The sequence below is a fragment of the Staurois parvus genome, unplaced genomic scaffold (assembly GCF_062004578.1).
Source record: "Staurois parvus isolate SC_StPar_1 unplaced genomic scaffold, SC_StPar_1.0 ptg000634l, whole genome shotgun sequence".
Lineage (NCBI taxonomy): Eukaryota > Metazoa > Chordata > Amphibia > Anura > Ranidae > Staurois > Staurois parvus.
This window is the reverse complement of record NW_028318430.1, coordinates 15,028,879-15,056,743: the sequence shown is the minus strand read 5'-3', so window position 1 is coordinate 15,056,743 and position 27,865 is coordinate 15,028,879. Positions and strand designations below refer to the sequence as shown.

The window sequence follows — 27,865 nt, the reverse complement described above, 5'->3', positions numbered from 1 at the left end:
GTGGTTTGCGGTCAGCAAATGGCAGCTGGGGGCGGGCAGAACAAAAACTTTGTAATTGACAGCACGGTAGCCAATGACAGCTGGAGGCGGATTAATGTGAAGAACTATCGAGTAGAAGTGTCGGGGTGACTGGGCGACACAGGTAGGGTTTTCCTGCTATGTAGAATAGTGTGGTGGTCACATGACCCCGGCTCGTATAGTGCCCTGCTGATTCATGTCATTATTATGATGTCTCCTCTGCCCCTCCAGGTTACTTTCCAGAGAAGTTGTGTGCTGAGCAGAGACTCCTGTGCAGTGCTTGGTAGGTGTAGAGCAGGGCTGGCATCTTCCTCCTTGTACTTTGTACTTCAGTGTTCTAGATAGAACGCTATGTAATCTCTTCATCTGACTGATCTGTTCTATTTATGACTGGGCAGAACCAATGTCTGTCTGGGCAGAACCAATATCTATCAGAACCAATGTCTGTCTGGGCAGAACCAATATCTATCAGAACCAATGTCTGTCTGGGCAGAACCAATATCTATCAGAACCAATTTCTGGGCAGAGCCAATGTCTGTCTGGGCAGAACCAATATCTATCAGAACCAATTTCTGGGCAGAGCCAATGTCTGTCTGGGCAGAACCAATATCTATCAGAACCAATGTCTAGGCAGAACTAATATCTGGGAAGAACCAATGTCTGGGCAGAGCCAATGTCTGTCTGGGCAGAACCAATATCTAGGCAGGACCAATGTCTGGGCAGAACCAATATCTAGGCAGAACCAATGTCTGGGCAGAACCAATGTCTGTCTGGGCAGAACCAATATCTATCAGAACCAATTTCTGGGCAGAGCCAATGTCTGTCTGGGCAGAACCAATATCTATCAGAACCAATTTCTGGGCAGAGCCAATGTCTGTCTGGGCAGAACCAATATCTATCAGAACCAATTTCTGGGCAGAGCCAATGTCTGTCTGGGCAGAACCAATATCTAGGCAGAACCAATGTCTGGGCAGAACCAATGTCTAGGCAGAACTAATATCTGGGAAGAACCAATGTCTGGGCAGAGCCAATGTCTGTCTGGGCAGAACCAATATCTAGGCAGGACCAATGTCTGGGCAGAACCAATGTCTGGGCAGAACCAATATCTAGGCAGAACCAATGTCTGTCTGGGCAGAACCAATATCTAGGCAGAACCAATGTCTGGGCAGAACCAATGTCTGGGCAGAACCAATGTCTAGGTAGAACCAATATCTGGGAAGAACCAATGTCTAGGCAGAACCAATGTCTGGGCAGAACCAATGTCTAGGCAGAGCCAATATCTGGGCAGAACCAATGTCTAGGCAGAACCAATATCTAGGCAGAACCAATATCTGGGAGGAACCAATGTCTAGGCAGAACCAATGACTGGGCAGAACCAATGTCTAGGCAGAACCAATGTCTGGGCAGAACCAATATCTGGGCAGAACCAATATCTAGGCAGAACCAATGTCTGGGCAGAACCAGTGTCTAGGCAGAACCAATATCTAGGAAGAACCAGGTCTAGCCAGAATCAATGTCTGGGCAGAACCAGTGTCTGTCTGGTCAGAACCAGTGTCTAGACCAGCAATGGGCAAACTACGGCCCGCGGGCCGTATACGGCCCGGCGGACCTTTTAATCCTGCCCGCGGAGCTAGGCTCCCGCTAGGCTCCTCACAGTCCGCCCTGAAGACCGGTGTAGCATGAAAATCTGTCTCCTATGAGGATCTGTCCCCCTCGACGTATCTGCGCATGTGCCGGAGATCGCCGATCGGCTGCTAATGCCTGAAACTGGCACATGCGCAGATACGTCGAGGGGGACAGATCCTCATAGGAGACAGATTTTCATGCTACACCGGAACGGCGCGGGTACACGGCGAGAGGAACGCGCGGAGCAAAGGTAAGTGAATTGACACAGGGGGGACTTGGGGACTTAATATGGGGGATGAATTAATATAGGGGGGATGAATTACTATATGGGGGATGAATTACTATAGGGGGGATGAATTACTATATGGGGGATGAATTACTATAGGGGGATGAATTACTATGGGGGATGAATTACTATATGGGGGATGAATTACTATATGGGGGATGAATTACTATGGGGGATGAATTACTATAAGGGGGATGAATTACTATGGGGGATGAATTACTATAGTAGGGATGAATTACTATGGGGGATGAATTACCATAGGGGGGATTTATTACTATATGGGGGATGAATTACTATATGGGGGATGAATTACTATGGGGGATGAATTACTATATGGGGGATGAATTACTATATGGGGGATGAATTACTATGGGGGATGAATTGCTATATGGGGGATGAATTACTATGGGGGATGAATTACTATATGGGGGATGAATTACTATGGGGGATGAATTACTAAGGGGGATGAATTACTATGGGGGATGAATTACTATATGGGGGATGAATTACTATGGGGGATGAATTACTATATGGGGGATGAATTACTATATGGGGGATGAATTACTAAGGGGGATGAATTACTATATGGGGGATGAATTACTAAGGGGGATGAATTACTATATGGGGGATGAATTACTATGGGGGATGAATTACTATGGGGGATGAATTACTATATGGGGGATGAATTACTATGGGGGATGAATTACTATGGGGGATGAATTACTATATGGGGGATGAATTACTATGGGGGATGAATTACTATATGGGGGATGAATTACTATGCTTACTATGGGGGAATATTACTATATGGGGGATGAATTACTATGGGGGATGAATTACTATGGGGGATGAATTACTATATGGGGGATGAATTACTATGGGGGATGAATTACTATATGGGGGAATATTACTATACTTACTATGGATGACACATACACATCATTCATCTACTCTTGGTCCGGCCCCCGGGTCCAATATATGAACCCATTGCGGCCCTCAAGTCAAAAAGTTTGCCCACCCCTGGTCTAGGCAGAACCAATGTCTGGGCAGAACCAATGTCTGGGCAGAACCAATATCTGGGCAGAACCAATATCTAGGCAGAACCAATGTCTGGGCAGAACCAGTGTCTAGGCAGAACCAATATCTAGGAAGAACCAGGTCTAGCCAGAATCAATGTCTGGGCAGAACCAGTGTCTGTCTGGTCAGAACCAGTGTCTAGACCAGCAATGGGCAAACTACGGCCCGCGGGCCGTATACGGCCCGGCGGACCTTTTAATCCTGCCCGCGGAGCTAGGCTCCCGCTAGGCTCCTCACAGTCCGCCCTGAAGACCGGTGTAGCATGAAAATCTGTCTCCTATGAGGATCTGTCCCCCTCGACGTATCTGCGCATGTGCCGGAGATCGCCGATCGGCTGCTAATGCCTGAAACTGGCACATGCGCAGATACGTCGAGGGGGACAGATCCTCATAGGAGACAGATTTTCATGCTACACCGGAACGGCGCGGGTACACGGCGAGAGGAACGCGCGGAGCAAAGGTAAGTGAATTGACACAGGGGGGACTTGGGGACTTAATATGGGGGATGAATTAATATAGGGGGGATGAATTACTATATGGGGGATGAATTACTATAGGGGGGATGAATTACTATATGGGGGATGAATTACTATAGGGGGATGAATTACTATGGGGGATGAATTACTATATGGGGGATGAATTACTATATGGGGGATGAATTACTATGGGGGATGAATTACTATAAGGGGGATGAATTACTATGGGGGATGAATTACTATAGTAGGGATGAATTACTATGGGGGATGAATTACTATAAGGGGGATTTATTACTATATGGGGGATGAATTACTATATGGGGGATGAATTACTATGGGGGATGAATTACTATATGGGGGATGAATTACTATATGGGGGATGAATTACTATGGGGGATGAATTGCTATATGGGGGATGAATTACTATGGGGGATGAATTACTATATGGGGGATGAATTACTATGGGGGATGAATTACTAAGGGGGATGAATTACTATGGGGGATGAATTACTATATGGGGGATGAATTACTATGGGGGATGAATTACTATATGGGGGATGAATTACTAAGGGGGATGAATTACTATATGGGGGATGAATTACTATATGGGGGATGAATTACTATGGGGGATGAATTACTATATGGGGGATGAATTACTATATGGGGGATGAATTACTATGGGGGATGAATTACTATATGGGGGATGAATTACTATGGGGGATGAATTACTATATGGGGGATGAATTACTATGGGGGATGAATTACTATGGGGGATGAATTACTATATGGGGGATGAATTACTATATGGGGGATGAATTACTATGGGGGATGAATTACTATATGGGGGATGAATTACTATGCTTACTATGGGGGAATATTACTATATGGGGGATGAATTACTATGGGGGATGAATTACTATGGGGGATGAATTACTATATGGGGGATGAATTACTATGGGGGATGAATTACTATATGGGGGAATATTACTATACTTACTATGGATGACACATACACATCATTCATCTACTCTTGGTCCGGCCCCCGGGTCCAATATATGAACCCATTGCGGCCCTCAAGTCAAAAGGTTTGCCCACCCCTGGTCTAGGCAGAACCAATGTCTGGGCAGAACCAATGTCTGGGCAGAACCAATGTCTAGGCAGAACCAATGTCTAGGCAGAACCAATGTCTGTCTGTGCAGAACCAATGTCTATCTGGGCAGAACCAATGTCTAGGCAGAACAAATGCTAACTGAGGGTTATATCAGACCGCCACTTTGATATCAGCGATCCTTCACCGCTATTAATCACTAATGTCAGCCATTTGTATATTATCTTAGACTGCATATATACCTCATCCCTATTATATATTACGATAACAAAAAACAAAACCTAATGCGACTTTACTGGTAGAAAAAAACAACCTCATGTTGTACAATAAACGTATTTATTGAAATGCATCTTCCAAGCACATAATATAAAACCAATACTTGGCTAATAAGCCCAAGAGATCAGAGTATTGTGTTCCATGGCATAAGTATCCTCCAGAGGTCAACGCGTTTTGCCTGTTAACTTCTTCAGGACCCCAAACTGGAGGCAAGAAGATCAAAGCCTTAGCTGGAAGATGTATCGACCATTAATCATGCAAATACAATATCACAAAAACATCATAAACCCTCCAAAAACATCATTCTACGCCAACTCACTTGCCAACATAGACGGTGATGTGGGGCAACAGCACCCACATAGAGGGTCAGATTATGATCTTGGGTGAGCATCCACATCCAGAGCCCCCTCCCCCTCATCTCCAATCAGGTAGAACCCTGCAGGAAGAACAACAGAAACAATCCCACTAGAGAGAGAGAAGGGGGGCAGGGGAAAGAGGAAAATGAAAAAAGCAAGGGGGATAATATATCCCCAGCATAGCTAATAGTAGGTCACTCACTTACAGAAGGGACAATCAGTGGAAATATCCGTATGCAAGTATTATCTGTATACAAACCATTCCATGGATGCGTTCCAAAAGTGAGCCATTTGTAGATCGAGGTTTCAGTGGTCTGGTGATTTGTCGCTGCTATAGGTTAAAGTGATATATAAGGCCTTTTTTAACATAAAAAAGAAGTAATACCCGCTGTGTGCGACAATATTGCACAGAAAGGTTACTTACCTCCTTTTCTGGCAGTCCCCGCTAGCGCTCTGTGCTCCTCCCAGGTGCCTCTTGTAGCAAGCCAGGTACTAAGGAGGCACCTGAGTGCCCGGTCACAAATATGCCGATTGGATGCGGTTTGAACCAAATCCAATCCGCATGACGTGAAAAAACATTGCTTCCTATGGTGCCTGTTCACATACAGTTGTGTTCAAAATAATAGCAGTGTGTTGACAAAAGTGAATAAAGCTCAAAATCCTTCTAATAGCTTTTATTTCCATACACACAAATGCATTGGGAACGCTACACATTCTATTCCAAATCAAAACATGAAGAAAAATATATCACATTTGTGTTGTTCCTCTAAAAAAAATTGAAGAAAACTGAATATTAGATTGTTCAAAAAAATAGCAGTGTTTGTATTCTTCTTTACAAACTCAAACATTCACTATATAAACTGAAAAATGTTTGAAGATTTTGCTTTCCTTTGAATCACTTAATTAATATTTAGTTGTATAAGCACTGTTTCTGAGAACTGCTGTACATCGGTGTTGCATGGAGTCAACCAACTTCTGGCACCTGTGAATAGGTATTCCAGCCCAGGATGATTGGACTACATTCCACAGTTCTTCTCTATTTCTTGGTTTTGCCTCAGAAACTGCATTTCTGATGTCACCTCACAAGTTTTCTATTGGATTAAGATCCGGGGATTGGGCTGGCCACTCCATAACGTCAATCTTGTTGGTCTGGAACCAAGATGTTACACGTTTACTGGTGTGTTTGGGGTTGTTGTCTTGTTGGAACACCCATTTCAAGGGCATTTCCTCTTCAGCATAAGGCAGCATAACCTCTTCAAGTATTCTGATGTATTCAAACTGATCCATGATCCCTGGTATGCGATAAATAGGCCCAACATCGTAGTATGAGAAACATCCCCATATCATGATGCTTGCGCAACCATGCTTCACTGTCTTCACAGTGTACTGTGGCTTGAATTCAGTGTTTGGGGGTCGTCTGACAAACTGTCTCCGGCCACTAGACCCAAAAAGAACAATCTTACTTTCATCAGTCCACAAAATGTTGCACCATTTCTCTTTAGGCCAGTCAATGTGCTCTTTGGCAAATTGTAACCTCTTCAGCACATGTCTTTTTATCAACAGTGGGACTTTGCGGGGGCTTCTTGCAGATAGCTTGGCTTCACGTAGGCGTCTTCTAATTGTAACAGTACTCACAGGTAACTTTACACCTTCTTTGATCTTCCTGGAGCTGATTGTTGGCTGAGTCCTTGCCATTTTGGCTATTCTTCTATCCATTCGAATGGTAGTTTTTCGCTTTCTTCCACGTCTTTCAGGTTTTGGTTGCCATTTTAAAGTATTTGCGATCATTTTAGCTGAGCAGCCTATCATTTTCTGCACTTCTTTATATGTTTTCCCCTCTCCAATTAACTTTTTAATCAAGGTACGCTGTTCTTCTGAACAATGTCTGGAACAACCCATTTTCCTCAGAATTTCAGAGAGAAATGCACTGTAACCAGCATGTACAACATTTGCTGCCTTCCTTCCTTAAATAAGGGCAATAATTGCCACCTGTTTTTCAAAGAATGAATGACCTCACTAATAGAACTCCACACTGCTATTATTTTGAACATGCTCCTTTCAATTAGTGATTCAATTACACAGAATCAGCAGCATGCATGTCATAACTGTTGGGTCTGTTGGATTTCTTTTACTCTACTACACCTGCTAGTAAATTATTTGCCATGTAGAAATATCATTTCTACCAAAAACAGTGATTGATCAGGTTAGTGATGTCTGATTGCTATTATTTTGAACACAACTGTATGTCTGGTGCACGGGCAGTGCGGATTGAAAAAGAGTCCTGTACAATTTCTGAGCAGTGAGGTCCGGTTCAGGTGCGGATTACAGGCTATTGACTTCTATGGGAACTGTTTTTAAACTGCATATGTGTGAACAGAATAAGATCCTGAGCTAATCCTTTCCTGAACCTGATGCAAACCTGACATGAACCTGTGAACAACTACTGTATCAGTTAGCTGTGAAACCTGAGCTTCACGGCCAGTTCACACTATATACGTTTCAGCTGCTTTTTTCTGCATCCAAAATGCACAGAAAGTAGGTTATATGGTTGTCAATGTCATAGTTCACAGCAGTGCGTGCAGTTCCAGTGTGTTCTGGTTGCAGAAAAAAAAGTAGAACATGCTGCATTTTTTCTGCAAAGAACTGTACTGGAACGAGGTAAAACCCATCAAAAACGCACTGGAGTGCACATGTCCCTATTTAAATTGAAGAAAATGAACTGGAAAGCATAAAAAACACACTGGAATGCATCAAAAACGCACATCCAGAATGCATCGGGACTACCTTAATCCGCACCGCACATGTGTGAACCAGCTCATGTCCGATTTCTGAGCAGTGCGGTCCGATTCAGGTGCGGATTACAGGCTATTGATATCCATGGGGACCGCTGCTAAACCGCACATATGTGAACAAGATAAGATTCTGTCCTGATCCTGATGTAAACCTGACGTGAACCCGTGAACAACTACTGTATCAGTTAGCTGTGAAACCTGAGCTTCAATCTGCACTGCACGTGTGAATCACCTCTAAGCCATAGATACACACAGCGCTGGGAAGATACGCCCTCTCCAGGCCCGGACTGGCCATAGGGCACACCAGGCATTTGCTTCCTAGATAGGAGGGGAGGCGCATGGAGGACCCGACCCATCCATTTCTTTCCTGCTGCCACTGAATGCCTGCAGGAGGGAGAAGCGGGTATTTAGCCCGCTTCTCCCCCTTTCCCTCCTGCAGGCATTCAGCGGCAGCAGGAAAGAAATGGACGGATCAGTTCCTCCATGCGCCAACCCCCTATACATCTTCTTTCTGCTGCCCCCGGGCCCTTGCTTTCTCTCCTGGTCCCCCTGTGTTCTCTCCTAGCTCCTCACTCCCCTATTCCACCAGCTGCTTCAGATTATCTGTCAGGATGGATAGCGGGGAAGGGGCTGGTAAAAATGTAATTTACTGTCCCTTTCTTTGTCTGAATGGGCAGCCAGTACTGACCTCTGACTTTGTTTTCATAACTGACTGAGGCATAGTAAACTGTGTTTATTATCCTTCAGTTTGTGAATGAACAGGAAGCTCTGTACAGAGCTATTCCTGTCCATTTATTCTGTGCTGCTGAGGCTGCAAAGATGGAGATTGAGGGCTGTGTCCTCAGTCTCCTTTCTGTGTCTCAAAGGTGAGATGTCAGGGGTCTCTTTAGGTCCTTGATATCTCACCAAAGCCCCCAATGGGGGCTCCTAAAAAAATTGTAAAAAAATAAACTGACACCAGTGGCAGGACTACTAGGGTTGCAAAGGTTCAACTTGTGACCGTACTTTGGTGTTCCGCAAGCGGGCTGCAAGGGAGGGGCTCCCAGACTTAGGACTGCTCAGTCTAAAATGCCTGGGCCTATTTTGTCCCAGTCTAGGCCTGTACGCCCCCCACTCCCTCCTCAAAGGATTTTATTGACAGCAGCAGCCTATGGCTCCATTACTCTGTGTCTCCTGTGAGACCAGGAGGTGATGGGAGTGGTACTGCACCCGGGACAACACTGGATCATGGAGATCGGTAAGTGTTTAGGGACAGGTTGTAGGACAGGTAGTGGAGTATTCTTTACCTTAAAGTGGTTCTGAAGGTAAAACCTTTTTTACCTTAAAGTGTTACTAAACCCAGGACCCTGCATTCAATATATCTGATCTCCCACAGTACACAGAGCATGGAAGTGCAATTATTTTAGTAAATATAAACTGCTAAATACCTTTTTTCATCAGCAGTTAGACCAGTCTTGTGACTTTAGCTGAGCACTGGTTAAAGCTTGTAGGAGGAGTTTTCTTTCTGCTCTATTAGGATGACATCTATCTGGACAGTGCTGATTGGCCCTGTGCTGATCACATGCACTCTCCCCAAAAGAAAAAAAAGCATCTAGCAATACACACTAAACTGAGCATGTGCAGAAGGGCTATGGGTTCAGTCTGTGTTTTCAACGTGGACATTTGAACAAGAGGAGGGGCAGAACAGTCAGTATCAAACAGCCTTTTTACAATGCAGAGGATTAACCCCTTAGGGTCCACAGTGAGTATAACAAGCATGCTTTACTGCTTATACAGACTGATTTTACTGTTGTGGGTTTAGTAACACTTTAATGTATTCCCTGCATTAAGGTAGAAACATTTTCCCTCGTGCTGTGCCCTCCTCTCAAACACTTGCCTGCATCCTTTATTGATCCAGGGCTGTGTCCGTTTGCCAGTCTTCTCTCCTGTCTCCCCACTCACAGGCTTGGGTGAGAGCAGCGTGAGCCATTGGTTCCTGCTGCTGTCAGTCAAATCCTGTGAGTAAAGCAGTGGGCAGGGCCAGTCAGGATCGAGCCCACACTTCTACCTCCATAGCAAGTCCCCAACATTATCTGGATAAATTCCAAATCAATCTTTTCTGTGGATCCTCAGACTGCATAGTCTGCAATGTCTCATAGAGGATTGAGAGTGACCATTAAGAAATTATTTTATCGGTTTGGCAGATATTCCCGGACATGACACAAAGTGCTAGTTGACCTTTTACATTTAGAGGTCACTGGCTTGTTGGTGAGTGAGCAGTCTATATTAGTGATGCATCAAAATCAAAATTCTGGTGCCGAAATCAAAAATTCAGGACGCACTTGGCTGAAAACCAAAACAGAGGGTTTTTTTAAGTTAAAATTTGAAGGATAAGTTTACCTTTCCACAAAAAATAATAATGCATTTTTTTGTTGGTATAAAAATGTGCATTTATTATATTTTGTGTTAGGAGCCTGATCACTGGTGCCATGCAGGTCTCCTGCAGATCGTCAGTGTATCTGCTTGCTTGTACATCCCATATGGCTAAGCCGATACTTTCTGACAGAAAGACAGTGCTGTGGTAGTTCATTGAGAACTACAAGCCAACAGCCACTAAGGCTGTCAGGACTTGTAGTCCATTCATTCACAGAACGCTGTGAATGAATGACGGTGCCGTGTGGGCAGAGCCCCGCACAGACACGCTGTTTTTGAAAACTTACATCTAGTATGGGGACCTTCTCCCTGTACTTCTATCACAGGGAGGGCGGCGGGCAGCAGCTGCAAGATCAGGAACATGTTACATGTTCCACTCTAGAAAAAACAGGTGGAACATGTAATGTGTTTCCAAAGGTGAACTTATCCTTTAATTAATGTGGCTGGTGATTTTTCATTGAAGTCACTAGGGAGTGTTTTTGCATTAAAGTCTATGGGACGTGACTTTGCATTAAAGCGGAGTTCCAGACGGTTTTGTGTTTATTAAAAGTTTTTGTAGCTGCTGACTTTTAATAAACACACAGTCACCTGTTCCAGGGTCCAGCAATGTGCTCACCCGCGCCGTCCCATCTCTCCTTCTTCTCTCCCCGACGCCGACATCTCAACTGTAGGCACCAGGCTGTGACAGCTTGTGGCTTCACAGCCGGGTGCCCACTGCGCGAGTCGCGCTGATTGATCCGGCAGTCTTCTGGGACCTGTGAAGGTTCCCAGGAGACTGTGTGAGGAAGGAGGAGGCCAACTCCCAGCTCACTTCAAAGTGAGCCGGAAGTGGGAGCGGGTACCTGTCAAAACCAGGTATCTGCTCTCCCCCCCCCCAAAAGATGCCAAATATAGCAGTGGAGGGGGGAGGAGGCAATCAAGTGGAGCTTCCACTTTTGAGTGGAACTCCGCTTTAAAGTCTATGGGACGCAACTCTGTATTAAAGTCACTGAGGGGGGTTTTGCATTGAAATCTATGGGACACAGCGTGCCATTATTGGCACCTTTCTTTTCTATCGGCAAAACACTGATAACCCTATTTTTGACAGACAATTTTCAGCAGCCAATATATGTGCATCCCTAGTCTATATGTGGTGGTGGTCTGTGCTGCACAGCCTAAGGGTCCACAGAAAAAGAAAATTTGGAATTTATCCACATTATGTTGGGGACCTGTTTATGATTTAAAGACTTTTTTTTGCAAAATGTACACCTTTATAGGGACTGTTCATATTCATTTGTGTTAAGTGCCATCCTTTTTGTTGCTAAATACTGGTTAGAGGTGTAATTTCTATATTTGAGTAAGGGCCAATTCATACCAGTGCGTTGATCTGCATTTTAGAGCAGCTGTAAAACGCAGATCAACAGAAGGACATCTTAAAAGCAATCATTTTCATTGTGTCCTATTCACACTATAACGCTGCGTTGTGCGTACGCATTTTAGCGCAATGCAATGGAAGTAAGCGGATGTCAATGCAGTGCACAGGGATGGAAATGTACATCCATTTTCCTTACATTTTAGCTCAAGCCTGTGTGAATTAGCCCTGTATGGTAAGGGAAGACTCCTTTTTTTTGTACATTTACAGTTTAAAAATTGTAAAAAAATGTTTGCCTTTATAAACACTTTAACCCTTTCGCTGCCAGACCCGTTTTTGCATTTTTTTGCACACATGTTTAAAAAATCATTTTAGGCCTGAAGATTACACAAAACTCCCAAACATTATATATTTTCTGAAAGCAGACACGCTAGAGAATAAAATAGTGGAGTTCCAATTTTTTTATGTCACGCGATGTAAGCGCAAAATTTCAGTAAAAGAAACAGGGCAAACAAACTCAATAAATGACCCAAATTTTTAAAGAAAAAATAAAGTCCCTATGTGATGATTTGTAGGTTACAGGTTCTCTTTAATGAGACAATAAGGGTGTAAAAGACCTTGCATGTTTCCTCTGAGCTCCAATGGATGTATTGCAATGCAGATCGCATTGCAATGCATCTCTCTCTGGCTATTCTAGCCACGGAAAGTGACAGCGGTGACCCAGAAGTAACAACATCAAGAAGGGTAGAACGTGTGTCCGCTCTTCTCACTCCCCTCCACCTGCTGGCACCCACCATGTTGGCCTTGGGCCCGCAGATGGGCAAGTGGAGACCTGAATACATGAGGGGAGTGCGCGCGCGTGGGGGGGGCAATCTGCTTCCACCTGACAGGCAGGAGTCTGCCTGTCAGTTTTTGACACAATCCTGGTGGCTGCAGCCACTGGATTGTGTGTAAAACTCCCCAGCTGACAGGTCTGTAGGACATACAGACCTGGCAGCAAAAAGGTTAATACAAAGAATGGATTAAAGCGTAACTCAAGTTCTGCTGTCACAGCGTGCAGGCAGGCCTTTTATTGCAGACCAGACATGCAATATCTCTTCTGCAGTAAGATATACTAACCTGCCTGTCTTCTCCAGCAGGGAAACTGAGCTGTGCATGTGTAGTTCAGCTTACGTCGCTGCCGCAGTTCCTGTGCTTGCCAGGATGAATGACTCCTGAGCATGCGCAGGAGTGACATCATCCTGCACCGGAAAATGGAGAAAGCTGAAGACCAGCACCCAGCAGAGGGTGTTGGCGATGGACGGAGACTGTTGAAGGAAAGGGTATACACAGTGGGGAGATATTACAAAGTCTGCACTCTACGTTCATGTGCACAAAGCCTTATAGGGTCAGAATACCAGTGAGGCCCATGTGCAAACATTCATAAATTCTGGAACTGTGCGTGGCCAACACTCTTCAGTGTTTTCAGCAGGTATACTCCCATGATGTAATGGAAACCTTTACTAGATTTTCCTACACAAGCCTCCTTTCTGTGCAATATAGTGGAAAAGACATGCAGGATGGAAATACGGTTTTACACTGGAATTAAAAAACTGTTAGTGTTTTAACATCTTTTATTCCTAAATGATAATGTGACCTGTAGCTATTCTGACAACTTAATCAACAATAATTTGATTGTTTCTATCTAAAACAAAGGTTAGAAAGAGCACAGGAAAATTAGAGGTGTGTTTCAAAATTACTAAATGTGAATCAACGAACAGGACATGCTTCTCTGCAATATTCATTTAAATCATCTGACACAACATACTGGTCTTACTGATGGTTTTAGAAAAGTTTATTTTTTTTTACTGAACATGCACATGCCTTTCCCACTCTCCACTTTCTGACCTGTGTCAGGAAGGTATGGAGATCTGGGAAACCACCTCTTCATCTCACGACTGTTTTTTTTTTTTTTTTCAGAATCGCAGACAATGGCCAAGAAGTTGCTGTTGGTGGATGTGGACTGTGGGGTGGATGATGCCCAAGCACTTATGTTGGCTCTGGCAGCTCCTGATGTTGAAATCTTGGGTATAACCTGCTGTCATGGAAACTCTACCTTAGAAAATGTCTGCAGGAATGTCCTTTGTGTTCTGAAATGCTGCAATAGACTTGAGGTAGCTGAAGATCTCAGATATATACATTTAAGTTTTGTCTAAGGAAGTTTGGTTTATAAGGGATGCTATTTTTTCATATACATAACATAAATGTTGGCTCATTGTTTTTTTCTCTTTCTCTCTCTTCAGATGACCAAACTAACAGTAGTGTCACAATGTAAGCTTCTTAGGGTCCCTGCAAATATGTTTGTGAACCCTCAGCTACTTTTGTGTGGACTTGCTAAGTTGCCAGATTCTAGGCCCTTATGCCTTGACTTCTGCTCGACACAGCATAAGTCCTCTTTCACACAAATGTTCCAATTGGACCCTCCATTCTCCTATATGGAACGGTGGGTGTAAATGGACATCCAATCTGATCTGATCCACTAAGAACAAACAGTTGGGTACCTGTTTCTCTCTGTCTAACCTGATCAAATCGGATAGCAGTCGGGTGTAAACGGACAGGCGGTCTGTTTATATCCGACTGCCCGTAGAGGAGAGCTGACTGTGTCCATGTCCATTCTGCCTGTCATCTGCCTGCTCAGCAGAAATCAACAGACAGAACCCTTGCTAAGCAAGTGGATCGCAGGTGAAGTCTGCTTTGTGTGAAAGGGGCCTTAGGCCCAGGTCACACTGTTGTATTGTGTGAAAACATGCTTATGCGCATTGGACCACTGCAGTGTCATTATTATTATACAGGATTTATATAGTGCCAACAGTTTGCTCAGCGCTTTACAATATAAGTGTCATTCATTCTTATGGGTACTCCAACACAGCTTGCAAAGTGTGCATTGCAATGCTCTACAACACATGGCAACATTATAGCATGTATTGTGGTGCACTGAGTTACGCTTTTTTTTGTGTGTTCTTCAGCTCATTGAAATGACTAATATTGGAGCCTCAGTGGTCAATAAAAGCTGTCATAGTGACTGTTGATTGGGGAGAGTCATGTCTTAGATTGAGTGGTTTGGGTTTAGCTTTGTGTCAGTCAGACATATGTCTAAGCCAACAATGATTCTGGTTATCTATTTTAGGAGACTATTCTAATTACATTTGAATTCTCACAGATGTTGAAATTGAGACCAAATTATTAAACAGTTCTATAATGAAGATCTGTAGATCTGAGCTCTTCACTTTCATCTAATAAGTAAATTTGTTTTTTGCACGTTAGATTCCTGTTTATGGTGGAGCAAGTAGACCGCTACTTGGGAAAAATATCCATGCTAGTGAATATCATGGAGTAGATGGCTTGGGCGATGTACCAGATCTTGAGTTCCCTGGACTTGAAGCCTTGAAGAAAGAACATGCAGTTCTTGCAATACTAAGGATAGTCAGTGAACACCCTGGGCAGGTGAGACATGTTGTTCCGTACAGTAGGTTTACCACGTTGCTTTGATGAACCCACAGTTCCCTTCTTCTAAAGAGGTTTTCTGAAGCAGTTTAAAAATGTAGTTGGGGTTATGTTGCTTTAAAGGGGATTCCAATTCAGTAAAACATTTTAAAATACACATCAGTGATATCCAGCTCTATGGAGAAGTCCTTGTCTTTGTGTTTGTCACCTTTCTTTATCAAGAGGAAGCATGTTTGTTTCCTATTTTGTCAAACCATTAGAATTAATCTAGCTTTATTTTCAACTGTAGAGTCAGTGGACCTTTTTGCAAAGTTCAGATTCTTTTTCTTACTCTAAAAGTCTGTTTTGGAGAACTCTGCCATCACAAGTAACATTGATTGCTAGGAAACTAAAGCATGTAAAAGGAATGTAAGGATCTGTTAAGTTTAGGAGGCTATTGTAAATTTCTCAACAAATTCCATTATAAATCTACTTATTTCTATAGCAGTAGCACTTGATTTGTAGGGTATCAGAAAGAAACCAACACTAAAACCTACCAAAGTAATCCATCAGGATTCTGGTATAGCTGTGTGATATGAAATACACCCATTAGGATTATTATACAGGATTTATATAGCGCCAACAATTTGCACAGCGCTTTACAAAATGAAGGCAGACATTGCAGTTACAATACAATTTGGTAAAAGAGGAGGAAACAGAGGGCCCTGCTCGTTAGAGCTTACAATCTAGAATCCTTTATTAAATAAGTATCTTCCATCTTGCTTGAGGTGATTGTAGCTGTATTAGTGCACTTGTATGGTAGTGCAGAGAAAAAAAGTATCACGGACAGTACTCAATTGTTTCTGTTTACTAAATAACAAATGCAATTAAATCAACTCTGTGCTGTGGCTATGCATTATAAACTAAGGCCTCTTTTGGATTACAGGCACCTTAATTTGCAAAATCATACCTCTATAGTGAACAACCTGCCAATCACAGCTTTAGTTGCCATTTTTTGACAACAGTAAAGGTTTACCCCAATATTGTTTGTTCTGTACTAGACTGGAATGACTGACTCCTGTTTTCAATATTAGTTTGGCTATCCTTTATGTAGAGCATACCTTTTATGTGAGAGTTTGTAGGGATTACATTAAATTGCAATACTTAATGGACATAGACTTAATATTACTGATTCTGTGAGGTCTAATAAACTAGGTAAGTGTTAATTAACCTGTAATGCATGACACATTATAATCACAAAAACCCTGGTCAACATGTATTAGCATAGTAATTGGATATCCACAGGATTATTCAACAACCTATTCCAATTTCTCTGTGGTTCACAGAACTATTAGCCATCAAGCAATTTGCATGTTCATTTGTATCTTGGGTTACTCCAATCAATGGACAGTGTTTATTCCATTGGTTTGAAAGAGATAATGTAGAGCAAAGCCTTGTATACAGAAAATTTATTTCCTATGTGTTTCATAATAAATATTTTTTCATTTAGGTTACTTTTGTTGCAACTGGTCCATTGACAAACTTGGCTTTAGCTTTCAATATGGATCCAACTTTGCCACAGAAAATCAAAAGCCTTTTCATTATGGGAGGTAACATGGAGTGTAAGTATATGATGTTCATTTTGAAAAGGCCACACAAGCCAAACCCTATAGTAAACATATTGGTCATTTAATTGTGGCTTTAATAAATAAGTATTTTTGCCTCTGGTGTTCATTATGCTTTAAAAAGGGATCACTCTATAGAAATCCATTAATTTCATTGATGGCCCATCCACCCCAAATTAATATTGCATTCCTTGGCAAATTCTACAGATTTAAACCTGACAATTATTATTTATTGTTTAGAGACTTTATTGGTAACATGCACTCACCTGCCACGTTATTAGGTACACCTTGTTAGTGCCAAGAAAATATCCCCCACACCATTACACACCACCACCAGCCTGAACCGTTCATACAAGGCAGGATGGATCCATGCTTTTATGTTTATGCCAAATTCTTACCCTACCATCTGAAAGTCGCAGCAACCAGTCTGCCCATTCTCCTCTGACCTCTGACATCAACAAGGCATTTTCATCCACACAACTGCTGCTCTCTGGATATTTTTTCTTTTGGACCATTCTCTGTAAACCCTAGAGATGGTTGTGCGTGAAAATCCCAGTAGATCAGCAGTTTTTGAAATACTCAGACCAGCCCACCTGGCATCAACAACCATGCCGTGGTCAAAGTCACTTAAATCCCCTTTCTTACCCATTCTTATGCTCTGTTTGAACTTCAGCAAGGCACCTTCACCATGTCTACATGTCTAAATGCATTGAGTTGCTGCCATGTGATTGGCTTATTAGCAATATATGTTTCCAGGTAATTGAAAAGGTGTACCTAATAAAGTGGTCGGTGAGTGTATGCTCACCCGAGTTCCTAGTTCTACACACTTACTGTCAGTATTATGAGGGTATCATGTTAATTTTTAGATTTATTTTACATGATGAAGAATGCTGAACATCACTGAATTGATTTAGCTAGACTGCAAAAGCAGCAGCTTCTGCTGGTTTATGTTTTTAAACTCAAAATGTTTAGCAAAACCAGTGTTGTGGAAGCTCTTGTGTAAAAGATAAAATTTAATTGTAAAATAAAGCCTTTATGCCAGGGGTGCTCAACAGGAGGCCAAATGTCGCCCTTGGAGCTTTCTGATGTGGCCCTTCACCTCAAACTGAATGCAGGAGTTATGGTGTAGATTCAGATAGTGCACCACACCCTTAAGATATAATAGAAGTCTGTGGCAATGGTCAGCTAACCTGCAGCAAAGCCACAGGTGCACTGCGCCAGCCATAGGTGCACAGCAGTGTGAAATCAGAAATCAGCTTTACAGTGGGCTTGGGACAGCGAGGCTCATTAACTTTTGCAGTTTGGGGGCAGTTGGCCCCCCCTCCCCAACCACTGGTGTAGCATCAGTGGTCGCAATGGCGACCCTGCTCAATGCTCCAGGGGGCCCATGCGGCCTCCCTGTCACATTTTGTTTTACACTTGGACAGGAGGGGCGATGGAGGTAGCATATACAGGAACTGATGCTCTCCATTTTCTTCCTACAACTGCTGAAAGCCAGCTTCTCCTTTCTCTCCTGCGGGCATTCAGCAGCTGCAGGAGGAAAAATGTTCATTTATGCTATTCAAAGTAAAAAATGTGAAATTCTGAACCATTTCATTTTGGTTTGCTACTGGTGACCAAATCACTTAAGTGGCCCGTGCTCTTAAAAAGGTTGAGCACCCCTGTTTTATGCAATAATACCAAATATAATACATTCAGTTTAAGCATATGTAAACCAAAAGTAAAAATATATATATATATTGCAGCTTACTAGTTTTTAGATGCTGTGTCTGCATTAGTTTTTTTTGTTAGGCTTTTTCCTTTGACACCATGTACTACTGCAAATAATACACTTCTTGTTTCTGGGTGGCCGCGCTCACTTTTCTGCTGCAGCTATGGAGGGGGACCTTGTTGCCACCCAGGCTGGAATTCAAACATGTCTGTCTTTGTTTATAACTATTTCATGAGCGATGGTGAAAGCAGAGTGTGCCAGTTGCAGTTGTGTATGTAACTTAACCGCTTGACGCCGACGACACACAAATATGCGCCCTCATGGAACTGGGATTTTTTCTGTGGGGCCGCATATTTGCGTACCTGTCTTTGTGCTGGGAGCGCGCCGCTCGGCGAACTCCCAGCACAGAGACCGCGGTGTCACTGAGAGCCCCAGGTCCCATTCTAACGATCGGGACCCGGGACTCCCGATTCCGGGTCACGTGATTGCTGTGATAGCCTCTGATTGGCTATCACAGTGATCAGTCACTGTGCAGCCCAGCCCCCTTGCTTTTTCTCTCTCTATGAATGGAGAGGAGAGATACATTGTATCTCTCTAACTCCTAACATAGAGAGAGAAAAAAAAATGGTATAATCCACCTGGATGTATAAAGTAGTTATGATGATATGTACGGTTTTACTAACACATGTCAACATTGCAGAATTGTGCTTAGGCATTTAGATTTGTCTTACCCTTAGGCGTGAAGGGGTTAAAGTGGATGAGTTCTACACACTCTGACACTCACATCTTTCAGTGCAAACTCTGTGGAGGTGACGTTTAAGCTTTGTTTCCACAGGTGAACTATCATCATAAGCATTTTACTCTCATCGTGTTTAAAAGTGTTCAGTTGTTCGTGTTTTAGGCAATTATCAGTTAAAGTAAATTTTGGGTTGGCAGTCCTACTTTCCTAAACAAATTCTTTCTTATTGTTTAATTTATTTTAACTTCAAATCGTAGCAAGAGGAAACTATACAGCTTGTGGCGAATTCAACTTTTTATGTGATCCAGAAGCTGCATATGTAGTTCTAAACAGCTTTGATTGTCCAACATGTATTTCCACCTGGGAATTCACTTTCAAAAACATGCTACCTTGGGTAAGATGAAATAGTTTTACTGTCTATAAATACATTCTTTGCTCTTCTTTATATTAAGTGAGAAATTGCTGTATACATGCATCAAACAAAAGACTTGGATATTGATCTGTCTGTTTTCCTTGGTTGTAGGTAATTGATGGAAAAGCAAGCTCTGCTTTTTCACAGATTTGCTGGGCAGTGCTATATACCGAATTAATCTATGTTAGTGCTTTTCCATTCTTTACTGTAGAGAGTTAGAGTAGAACTGAAGGCAAAATGTTTTTTTTCCATTTCAAATAGAGTAAGAAAGGGTTATAACCCCTGTATGGTTTATTTTTGCCATCCATGTCTCATTGGGGAGATTTGCCTTCACTTCTGTCCCAAAGCCAAAACAAGAAGTGAGAGAAAATCCCTCTAAATTTAGGGAATCCCTGGTTGTTGTCAGGGTCACCAGAACTAGTGTCCCCATTGGAATATATCCCCACTGTCCCTGTTCTGAGAACAACTCAAAATTTGGGATTTTCTTTTACTTTCAGTGATAACAGTAAACAGAACAAATGAAGAGGGTGAATACAAACAGAAACAAAAACTTGACTGGGGTTCTAATCTTCTAATCCTTCTTCACGCTATCAAAAATTGAAAATAAGTTTTTTTTTTAGTTATATTTTAAGATTTAAATAGTAGAATACAAGGGAAGGTTGTGGTTTTTAACTGTTTTTTGGGCTTCAAATGTGTTTAAAGATGCACTACCAAGTAATTAGCTTCTTCTTTTTTTTTCCAAGTCAGATAAGGAAATGAAAAGTAGAATCTGATTACTAGGCAAGCAGTTTGTTAGATGCCCCAAACAGGACGCTGACACATGATCTTATAGTTTGGGACTGATAATACTAATGCTGGTCCTGGCTTCTTTGATTCTTCTTGGTGATCCTGCTGATCCAAGAATCTCTTCTGCTGTTGTAGTATAGGAATATACAGAACCCTTGCCCTGCAAGATTGTATTGCATAAATACAAATATTTGACTTGAAGAATACTTTAAACTCATGAAATATTACATAGCAGAGGCCATTTACAATTGGAAGATGGCAGTTGCATTTGTTTATGATGCTCAGTGTTTGTGCAACTGTTTATCAGACCTACAGTGGATATAAAAAGTCTACACACCTCGGTTAAAATGTCAGGTTTCTGTGATGTAAAAAAAATGGGACAAAGATAAATAATTTCAGACCTTTTTCCATCTTTAATGTTACCTATAAACTGTACAACTCAGTTGAAGAACAAACTGAAATCTTTTAGGTGGAGGTAAGTAAAAATAAAAAACTAAAATAATATGGTTGCATAAGTGTGCACACCCTTAAACTAATACTTTGTTGAAGCACCTTTTGATTTTATTACAACACCCAGTCTTTTAGGGTATGCGTCTATCAGCATGGCACATCTTGACTTGGCAATATTTGCCCACTCTTCCATGCAAAAACACTCCAATTCTGTCAGATTGCGAGTGCATCTCCTGTGCACAGCCCTCTTCAGATCACCCCACAGATTTTCAATCGGATTCAGGTCTGGGTTTTGGCTGGGCCATTCCAAAACTTGAATCTTCTTCTGGTGAAGCTATTCCTTTTGTTGATTTGGATGCATGCTTTGGGTTGTTGTCATGCTGAAACATGAAGTTCCTCTTCGTGTTCAGCTTTCTAGCAGAAGCCTGAAGGTTTTGTGCCAATATTGACTGGTATTTGGAACTTTTCATAATTCCTTAACTAAGGCCCCAGTTCCAGCTGAAGAAAAACAGCCCCAAAGCATGATGCTGCCACCACCATGCTTCACTGTGGGTATGGTGTTCTTTTGGTGATGTGCGGTGTTGTTTTTGCGCCAAACATATCTTTTGGAATTATGGCCAAAAAGTTCAACCTTGGTTTCATGAGACCATAACACATTTTCCCACATGCTTTTGGGAAATTTCAGATGTGTTTTTGCAAAAGTTAGCTAGGCTTGGATGTTCTTCTTCATAAGAAAAGACTGCCATCTTGCCACTCTGCCCCCCCTCCCCCCCATAGCCCAGACATATGAAGAATACGGGAGATTGCTGTCACATGTAACACACAGCCAGTACTTGCCAGATATTCCTGCAGCTCCTTAAATGTTGCTGTAGGCCTCTTGGCAGCCTCCCAGACCAGTTTCTTCTCATCTTTTCATAAATTTTGGAGGGACATCCAGTTTTTGATAATGTCACTGTTGCGAAATATTTTCTCCACTTGACTGTCTTCACTGTGTTCCATGGTATATCTAATGCCTTAAATTATTTTGTACCCTTCTCCTGACTGATACCTTTTAACAGTGAGATCCCTTTGGAAGCTCTCTGCAGACCATGGCTTTTGCTGTAGGAAGCGACTAAGAAAATGTCAGGAAAAACCTATTGGAACAGCTGAACAGTATTTGGGGTTAATCAGAGGCACTTTAAATGATGGCAGGTGTGTACTGACTCCTATTTAACATGATTTTGAATGTGATTGTTTAATTCTGAACTCAGCTACATCCCCAGTTATATAAGGGTGTGCACACTTATGCAACAACATTATTTTAGTTTTTTTATGTTTACTCTCCCCCACCCCCCCTAAAAGATTTCCGTTTGTTTTTCAATTGAGTTGTACAGTTTATAGGTCACATTAAAGGTGGAAAAAGTTCTGAAATTATTTATCTTTGTCTAATTTTTTTACATCACACAAACATGACATTTTAACAGGGGTTTGTAGACTTTTTATATCCACTGTATGTTTTCAGTAAAAAAATACACTAAAATAGTTTTAGTGCATACAAATATAAACCCCAATTCTTTTGTAAAATATAAAGGATAAGAATGTGTTAAGTAACAAGATAGCAAATATATCTTGTCTCAAAGTTTAATTCTCCCCCCTCCTCATTTTGCTGCTGGTCTACACTTAAACTATAAGAAAGGGTTCCTGGGAACACTCCCCTATAGACCAGTGATTAGTGCTTAAGTACACAGTCCTCTATGGAGAGAACTGTGCTCTGGCACAGTTTGCACTCACACTGAAACAAACCATACTGGACCACAAGTGAACTGCTTCACATCTTCCACGTGGTCCCAGGCGTGGTACACTTAACCAATCCCAGGTGTGGTTTAGAGCACCCGCACTACAAAAACGAATCCGCCCAAGGGGCTGAACTGCGCCCTGGATCGGCTCAAACTGCAAGTGTTAGTACACACTGAAAGGCATGAGGCGGCAGCACAAAATTGAAACAAGCTCATAGCTGCAATTCCTTGATCACAATGACTTATTGGACAGGCCCTTGGCAGTCAACCGATTTTAAAGCTTTTCTGTAGGCAACAATATAAGGGTTAAGGGTCCCATGGGTTGAAGTTCTTATCATGAAAGCATTGTAGGTGTGTTAAGGAAATTTCCATGATTGGTTTGTTAGGTCCAGTTTTATTTTGGGTTATATAACAGAAAGCCAGGAGGTTTTTCCATTTCCAAGGAGCCTTTATCCAGGCTAAAAGAGCAAAGGACTTGATTGGCAGTATGTCTGTGTGGATATTCACATTTTTTTTAAGCATTGGTGCTAATAATGCACAGTATGTGCACATAAATATACCATGAGGCATTGGTTGGCATGCGTTTGGATGATGTGTGTGTTATCTTGGTTTAATACACATGGTGGTTGAGGGGCTCCAGGGTTTATGGCTGATGTGGAGAAATCCACTTCTCAGAATCAAGTCCTGTCCTGACTTCTGGAGCCCAGAGGCTTTAAAGAACTTGGTTGAGAATAAAAGTCTCCATTCTTAGGTCCACATCTTATTGATAGCCAGACCTCATTATTAGGCTGAGCTGTACACAGGCCTTTACATATGTCAGCTGACTGATGCTCAGGGCTCTCTCTGCTGTAGAAAGCTGCTACTGTGTGAAAACGCTGATAACAGTAAAAAGATACAATAGTTACCTGTTTGTTTTGGGAAACCCATTGGGTGGCACCCTGTTCAGGAACCAACCTAGGTTTAGTTAATGGTATGGATGAGCAGATGTCTTGTTTTTGTGCTATAGACTTGTAAAAACCCCTCCAGCATGGAAACTGTTTGCTTTTGCATAATAAATTGTAGAACAAATCTGCTTGGAGTTTTCCTGGATGCACAGGTACGCTCATCTCTCTTACAAACCTATGCACAAAACACTGATTTCATTTATATGAATTGCTCTTTTAGCTATAATAAAGGATCCTTGGAACCCCCATGTTTTATATGACCGCAAATACAAACCTTTCTGTACCCACAGCTGATTTAACTTTTTTCTTTTATACAGTTGCAAGAAAAAGTATGTGAACCCCTTGGGATTACGTGGAGTTTTGCATGAATTGGGCATAAAATGTGCTCTGAAAGTCATCTAAGTCACAACAATAGAAGAACACAGTCTGCTGAACATAATACTACACAAACATTAGATGTTGCCATGGTTTAATTGCACATAACATGTAAACATTCACAGTGCAGGGAGGAAAAAGTATGTGAGGCCCTAGCTTAATGACTTCTCCCAGAACTAATTGGAGCCAGGAGTGAGCCAACCTTGACTCCAATCAGTGTGATGATATTGGATGTGTTGCTGACAGCTGTCCTGCCCTTAAAAAACACACACCTGTTTTGGGTTTACTGGTTTCAAGAAGCACTGTCTGATGTGAACCACGCCTCGCAGAAAAGAGCTCTCAGAAGACCTACGATCAAGAATTGTTGACTTGCATGAAGCTGGAAAGGGTTACAAAAGTATCTCCAAAAGCCTTGATCTTCATGTTTCCACGGTAAGACAGACTGTCTACAAATGGAGAAAGTTTAGCACTGTTGCTACTCTCCCTAGGCGTGGTCGTCCAGTAAAAATGACTGCAAGAGCACAGCGCAGAATGCTGCATGAGGTAAAGAAGAATCCCAGAGTGTCAGCTAAAGACCTACAGAAATCTCTGGCACATGCTAACATTTTTGTTGACACATCTACAATAAGGAAAACATTAAACAAGAATGGAGTACATGGGAGGACACCACGGAGGAAGCCATTGCTGTCCAAAAAGAATATTGCAGCACGTTTGAAGTTTGCAAAAGAGCACCTGGATGTTCCACAGCACTACTGGCAAAATATACTGTGGACAGATGAAACCAAGATTGAGTTGTTTGGGAAGAACACATAACACTATGTGTGGAGAAAAAAAGGCACAGCACACCAACATCAAAACCTCATCCCTACTGTGAAACATGGCGGAGGGAGCATCATGGTTTGGGGCTGCTTTGCTGCCTCAGGGCCTGGACGGATTGTTGTCATTGATGGGAAAATGAATTCCAGAGTTTATCAAGACATTTTGCAGGAAAACGTACGACCATCTGTCCGCCAACTGAAGCTCCACAGAGGATGGGTGATGCAACAGGACAATGACCCAAAGCATACAAGTAATTCAACAAAACAATGGCTGCAACAGCACAGAATACGCCTTCTGGAGTGGCCCAGTCAGAGTCCTGACCTCAACCCGATTGAAATGCTGTGGCATGACCTTAAGAGAGTGATTTACACCAGACATCCCAAGAATATTGCTACACTGAAACAGTTTTGTGAAGAGGAGTGGTCCAAAATGACTCCAGATCGTTGTGCAGGTCTGATCTGCAACTACAGGAAACGTTTGGTTGAGGTTATTGCTGCCAAAGGAGGGTCAACCAGTTATTAAGTCCAAAGGTTCACATACTTTTTCCTCCCTGCACTGTGAATGTTTACATGTTATGTGCAATTAAACCATGGCAACATCTAATGTTTGTGTAGTATTATGTTCAGCAGACTGTGTTCTTCTGTTGTTGTGACTTAGATGACGTTCAGAGCTCATTTTATGCCCAATTCATGCAAAACTCCACGTAATCCCAAGGGGTTCACATACTTTTTCTTGCAACTGTAACACACTATGATTTATTGCTGTCTATGTCCAGTTCCGGAAATTCACTCTCTCTTTATCCATTGTCAATGAGAAAGGAAATAATGGAGAATTAAAAAATGTTACAATTGTCACCAAACAGGGGTAATGAGAAATCTTCTAATGAGGATACCTGTTCTGGTGACAACTGTGCAAGAGGGGATTTCCTTTCACTGTGATCTTTTCACTTTCCTTTGTGCCTTGGGGACAAGATGCCATACAAATTTTGATTACGAGAATGTTGATTGCTGCTTTTCATACAGGTATGGGGGAAAAAAAGTCTTGAATCAGAGGCAAATCACATTTAGTGCACACAGAAATCATAATTGTGATATGGATAGTTCTGATCATCCATCAACCTTTTCTACATATGGTTAACTGTTTGTATTGTTCCCACTAATATCAGCAAGCCGATCAGTAATGCCAAATGTCTTTTTCCTAGACGTTTTACAAGGAGTGGCTCGCCCAGGACACCCAGAAGGCAGACTTTATGAGGAAAATTTCAGCTCAGTCTGAGAGATACACTGAAAGATGCAATGGCAAAGCAGGGGAGGTGTGGACTGAAGGATTTGTGCCATGTGACTCCTATGCCATGGCTGCAGCCATAGATGAAAGCTTTGTTACTAGTGTCATTCACTGTGCAGTAAGTGTAGAGCTCAGTGGCACACTGACTCGAGGGATGATGGTGCTGGATCTGCGGGATACACTACAAAAAAAACATAAAGCTTTTATCATGACTAAATGTGACACAGAGAAGTTGAAAAGTCTTTTAATGGAAGCATTAAAGTAACATGCCTTGATGAACCAGACTGTAGTGAGGAAGTGATCACTTCACTTCTCTACTGCTGTTAACCACGTCACCACAAAAATCATGCCAATGCTTGCATCAGAGGAGGGAGCAGCCATCAGTAAATTCATAAAAATAATAATACTTACTGTTCACTTTTTAAAACTAAGGAAGGAGAGCCAAAAGTAGTTGATATGGAAAGTATCACTTATGCAGCTGTGATGTACAGACTTTGTTCCCTGAGATCAGGGATCTGACAATACTAAACCAGCAAACATACTTTGTATTAGTGTTTTCAAGTGTTCATTATGCAAGTAGCCACATAGGGATTTTCTTAGGACATAATTTACTGAAATCACTCATGCTAATCCTGGAAGCGGTCAGCTTGCTTCCTTATAAAACTGACTGAAGTGCTCTGAAAAAAAAAATACATATTTCTAAACTCACATGCACACATACTTAGTCTTTTATAGTTAAAGCGTATGTTTTGCTAAAAGTTTGTGATTTGCGTAGGAAAGTGGTCAGCTTGCTTTCTTAAGAAACTGACTGAAGTGCTTTGAAAAAAAAATACACATTTCTAAACTCACGTGCACACATACTTAGTCTTTTATAATTAAAGTGTAGGAAATGGTTAAAGGAGTTCTATGGTAGCAGCATACTTTTTCATTTTGTAATCAGGATTTAAATATCAATACAAATAGTTATTTCTGGCAATCCAGTATAAGATTACTTGAAAAATTTCCCTTCATGTTGTGCGTTCTGGCCTTCTGTTTCCACAGTCTCTGTAAAATCTGTGACACAACAATGCCCACTCACAGGCCATAGTGAATATGTGTCACAGATGGGGATATTTTCAAAGTAAGTTTAAAAACATCAAGATTGTTCAGATTATTAGAAATAGGCTAGAAATTATTGAAATACAATGTGGAATTATAAATGATTATATATTTTGACCATAGAACCCTTCCCTGTCAGTTTTTTCCTTTCTTGGTCCCATAGGGAAGATTTTCCTTAACTTCTTATCTTAGATGCATCAGGAAGTGAGAAGATATCTCTCCAAAGTGAGGGGAATTCCCCTCTGAGACAATTGCCACCAGTACTAGTTTCCCTATTGGCAAATTGACCCTCACCTCCTTAAGTGACAACTTGAAAATTTTGGTTTCCCATTACATTCTGTACCTTTGACAATAGTTACCAGGCAGATAGGATGAATTTTCTCAGTGGGGACACAGAGAGCATTAAAAACCTGACAGGGGTTCTGATCCATGCCTACACTATCTGAAACTAGTTTGGTCTTTACATACACCTTAATATTGTCTTGATCATTTTAAAAGTTATATTTCAAAGCCATTTTAATATTTGTACATCTCATAACTATTGTTTCTAAGGTTTTGTTTGCACAAATAGAATAATTTTTAATAAAAAAAAAAGTGGTATTACTTCA

General features: G+C 41.9%; 1 protein-coding gene across 2 annotated transcripts; it reads left to right on the top strand.

Annotated features, from left to right (window-relative positions):
- Nucleotides 1-27,865, top strand: LOC149449284 (inosine-uridine preferring nucleoside hydrolase-like). Of its 2 annotated transcripts, XM_089693599.1 has the most exons (7): nt 16-142; nt 250-301; nt 13,737-13,930; nt 15,081-15,260; nt 16,750-16,861; nt 19,572-19,708; nt 26,077-27,865. In XM_089693599.1, the coding sequence occupies exons 3-7, from the start codon at nt 13,748-13,750 to the stop codon at nt 26,422-26,424; spliced, it is 960 nt and encodes a 319-aa protein (XP_089549725.1). In that variant the 5' UTR covers nt 16-142; nt 250-301; nt 13,737-13,747; the 3' UTR covers nt 26,425-27,865. The 2 variants fall into 2 exon arrangements, with proteins under 2 accessions (XP_089549724.1, XP_089549725.1); XM_089693598.1 differs by lacking the exon at nt 250-301 and having other exon boundaries at nt 1-142.

Excerpts from the sequence above, each read along its gene's own strand:
- LOC149449284 (XM_089693598.1), top strand. The coding sequence starts at position 13,748 with ATGGCCAAGAAGTTGCTGTTGGTGGATGTGGACTGTGGGGTGGATGAT. Across the intron at positions 13,931-15,080 it reads AATGCTGCAATAGACTTGAG|ATTCCTGTTTATGGTGGAGC; the intron begins GTAGCTGAAGAT and ends TTTGCACGTTAG. Across the intron at positions 19,709-26,076 it reads TCAAAAACATGCTACCTTGG|ACGTTTTACAAGGAGTGGCT; the intron begins GTAAGATGAAAT and ends TCTTTTTCCTAG.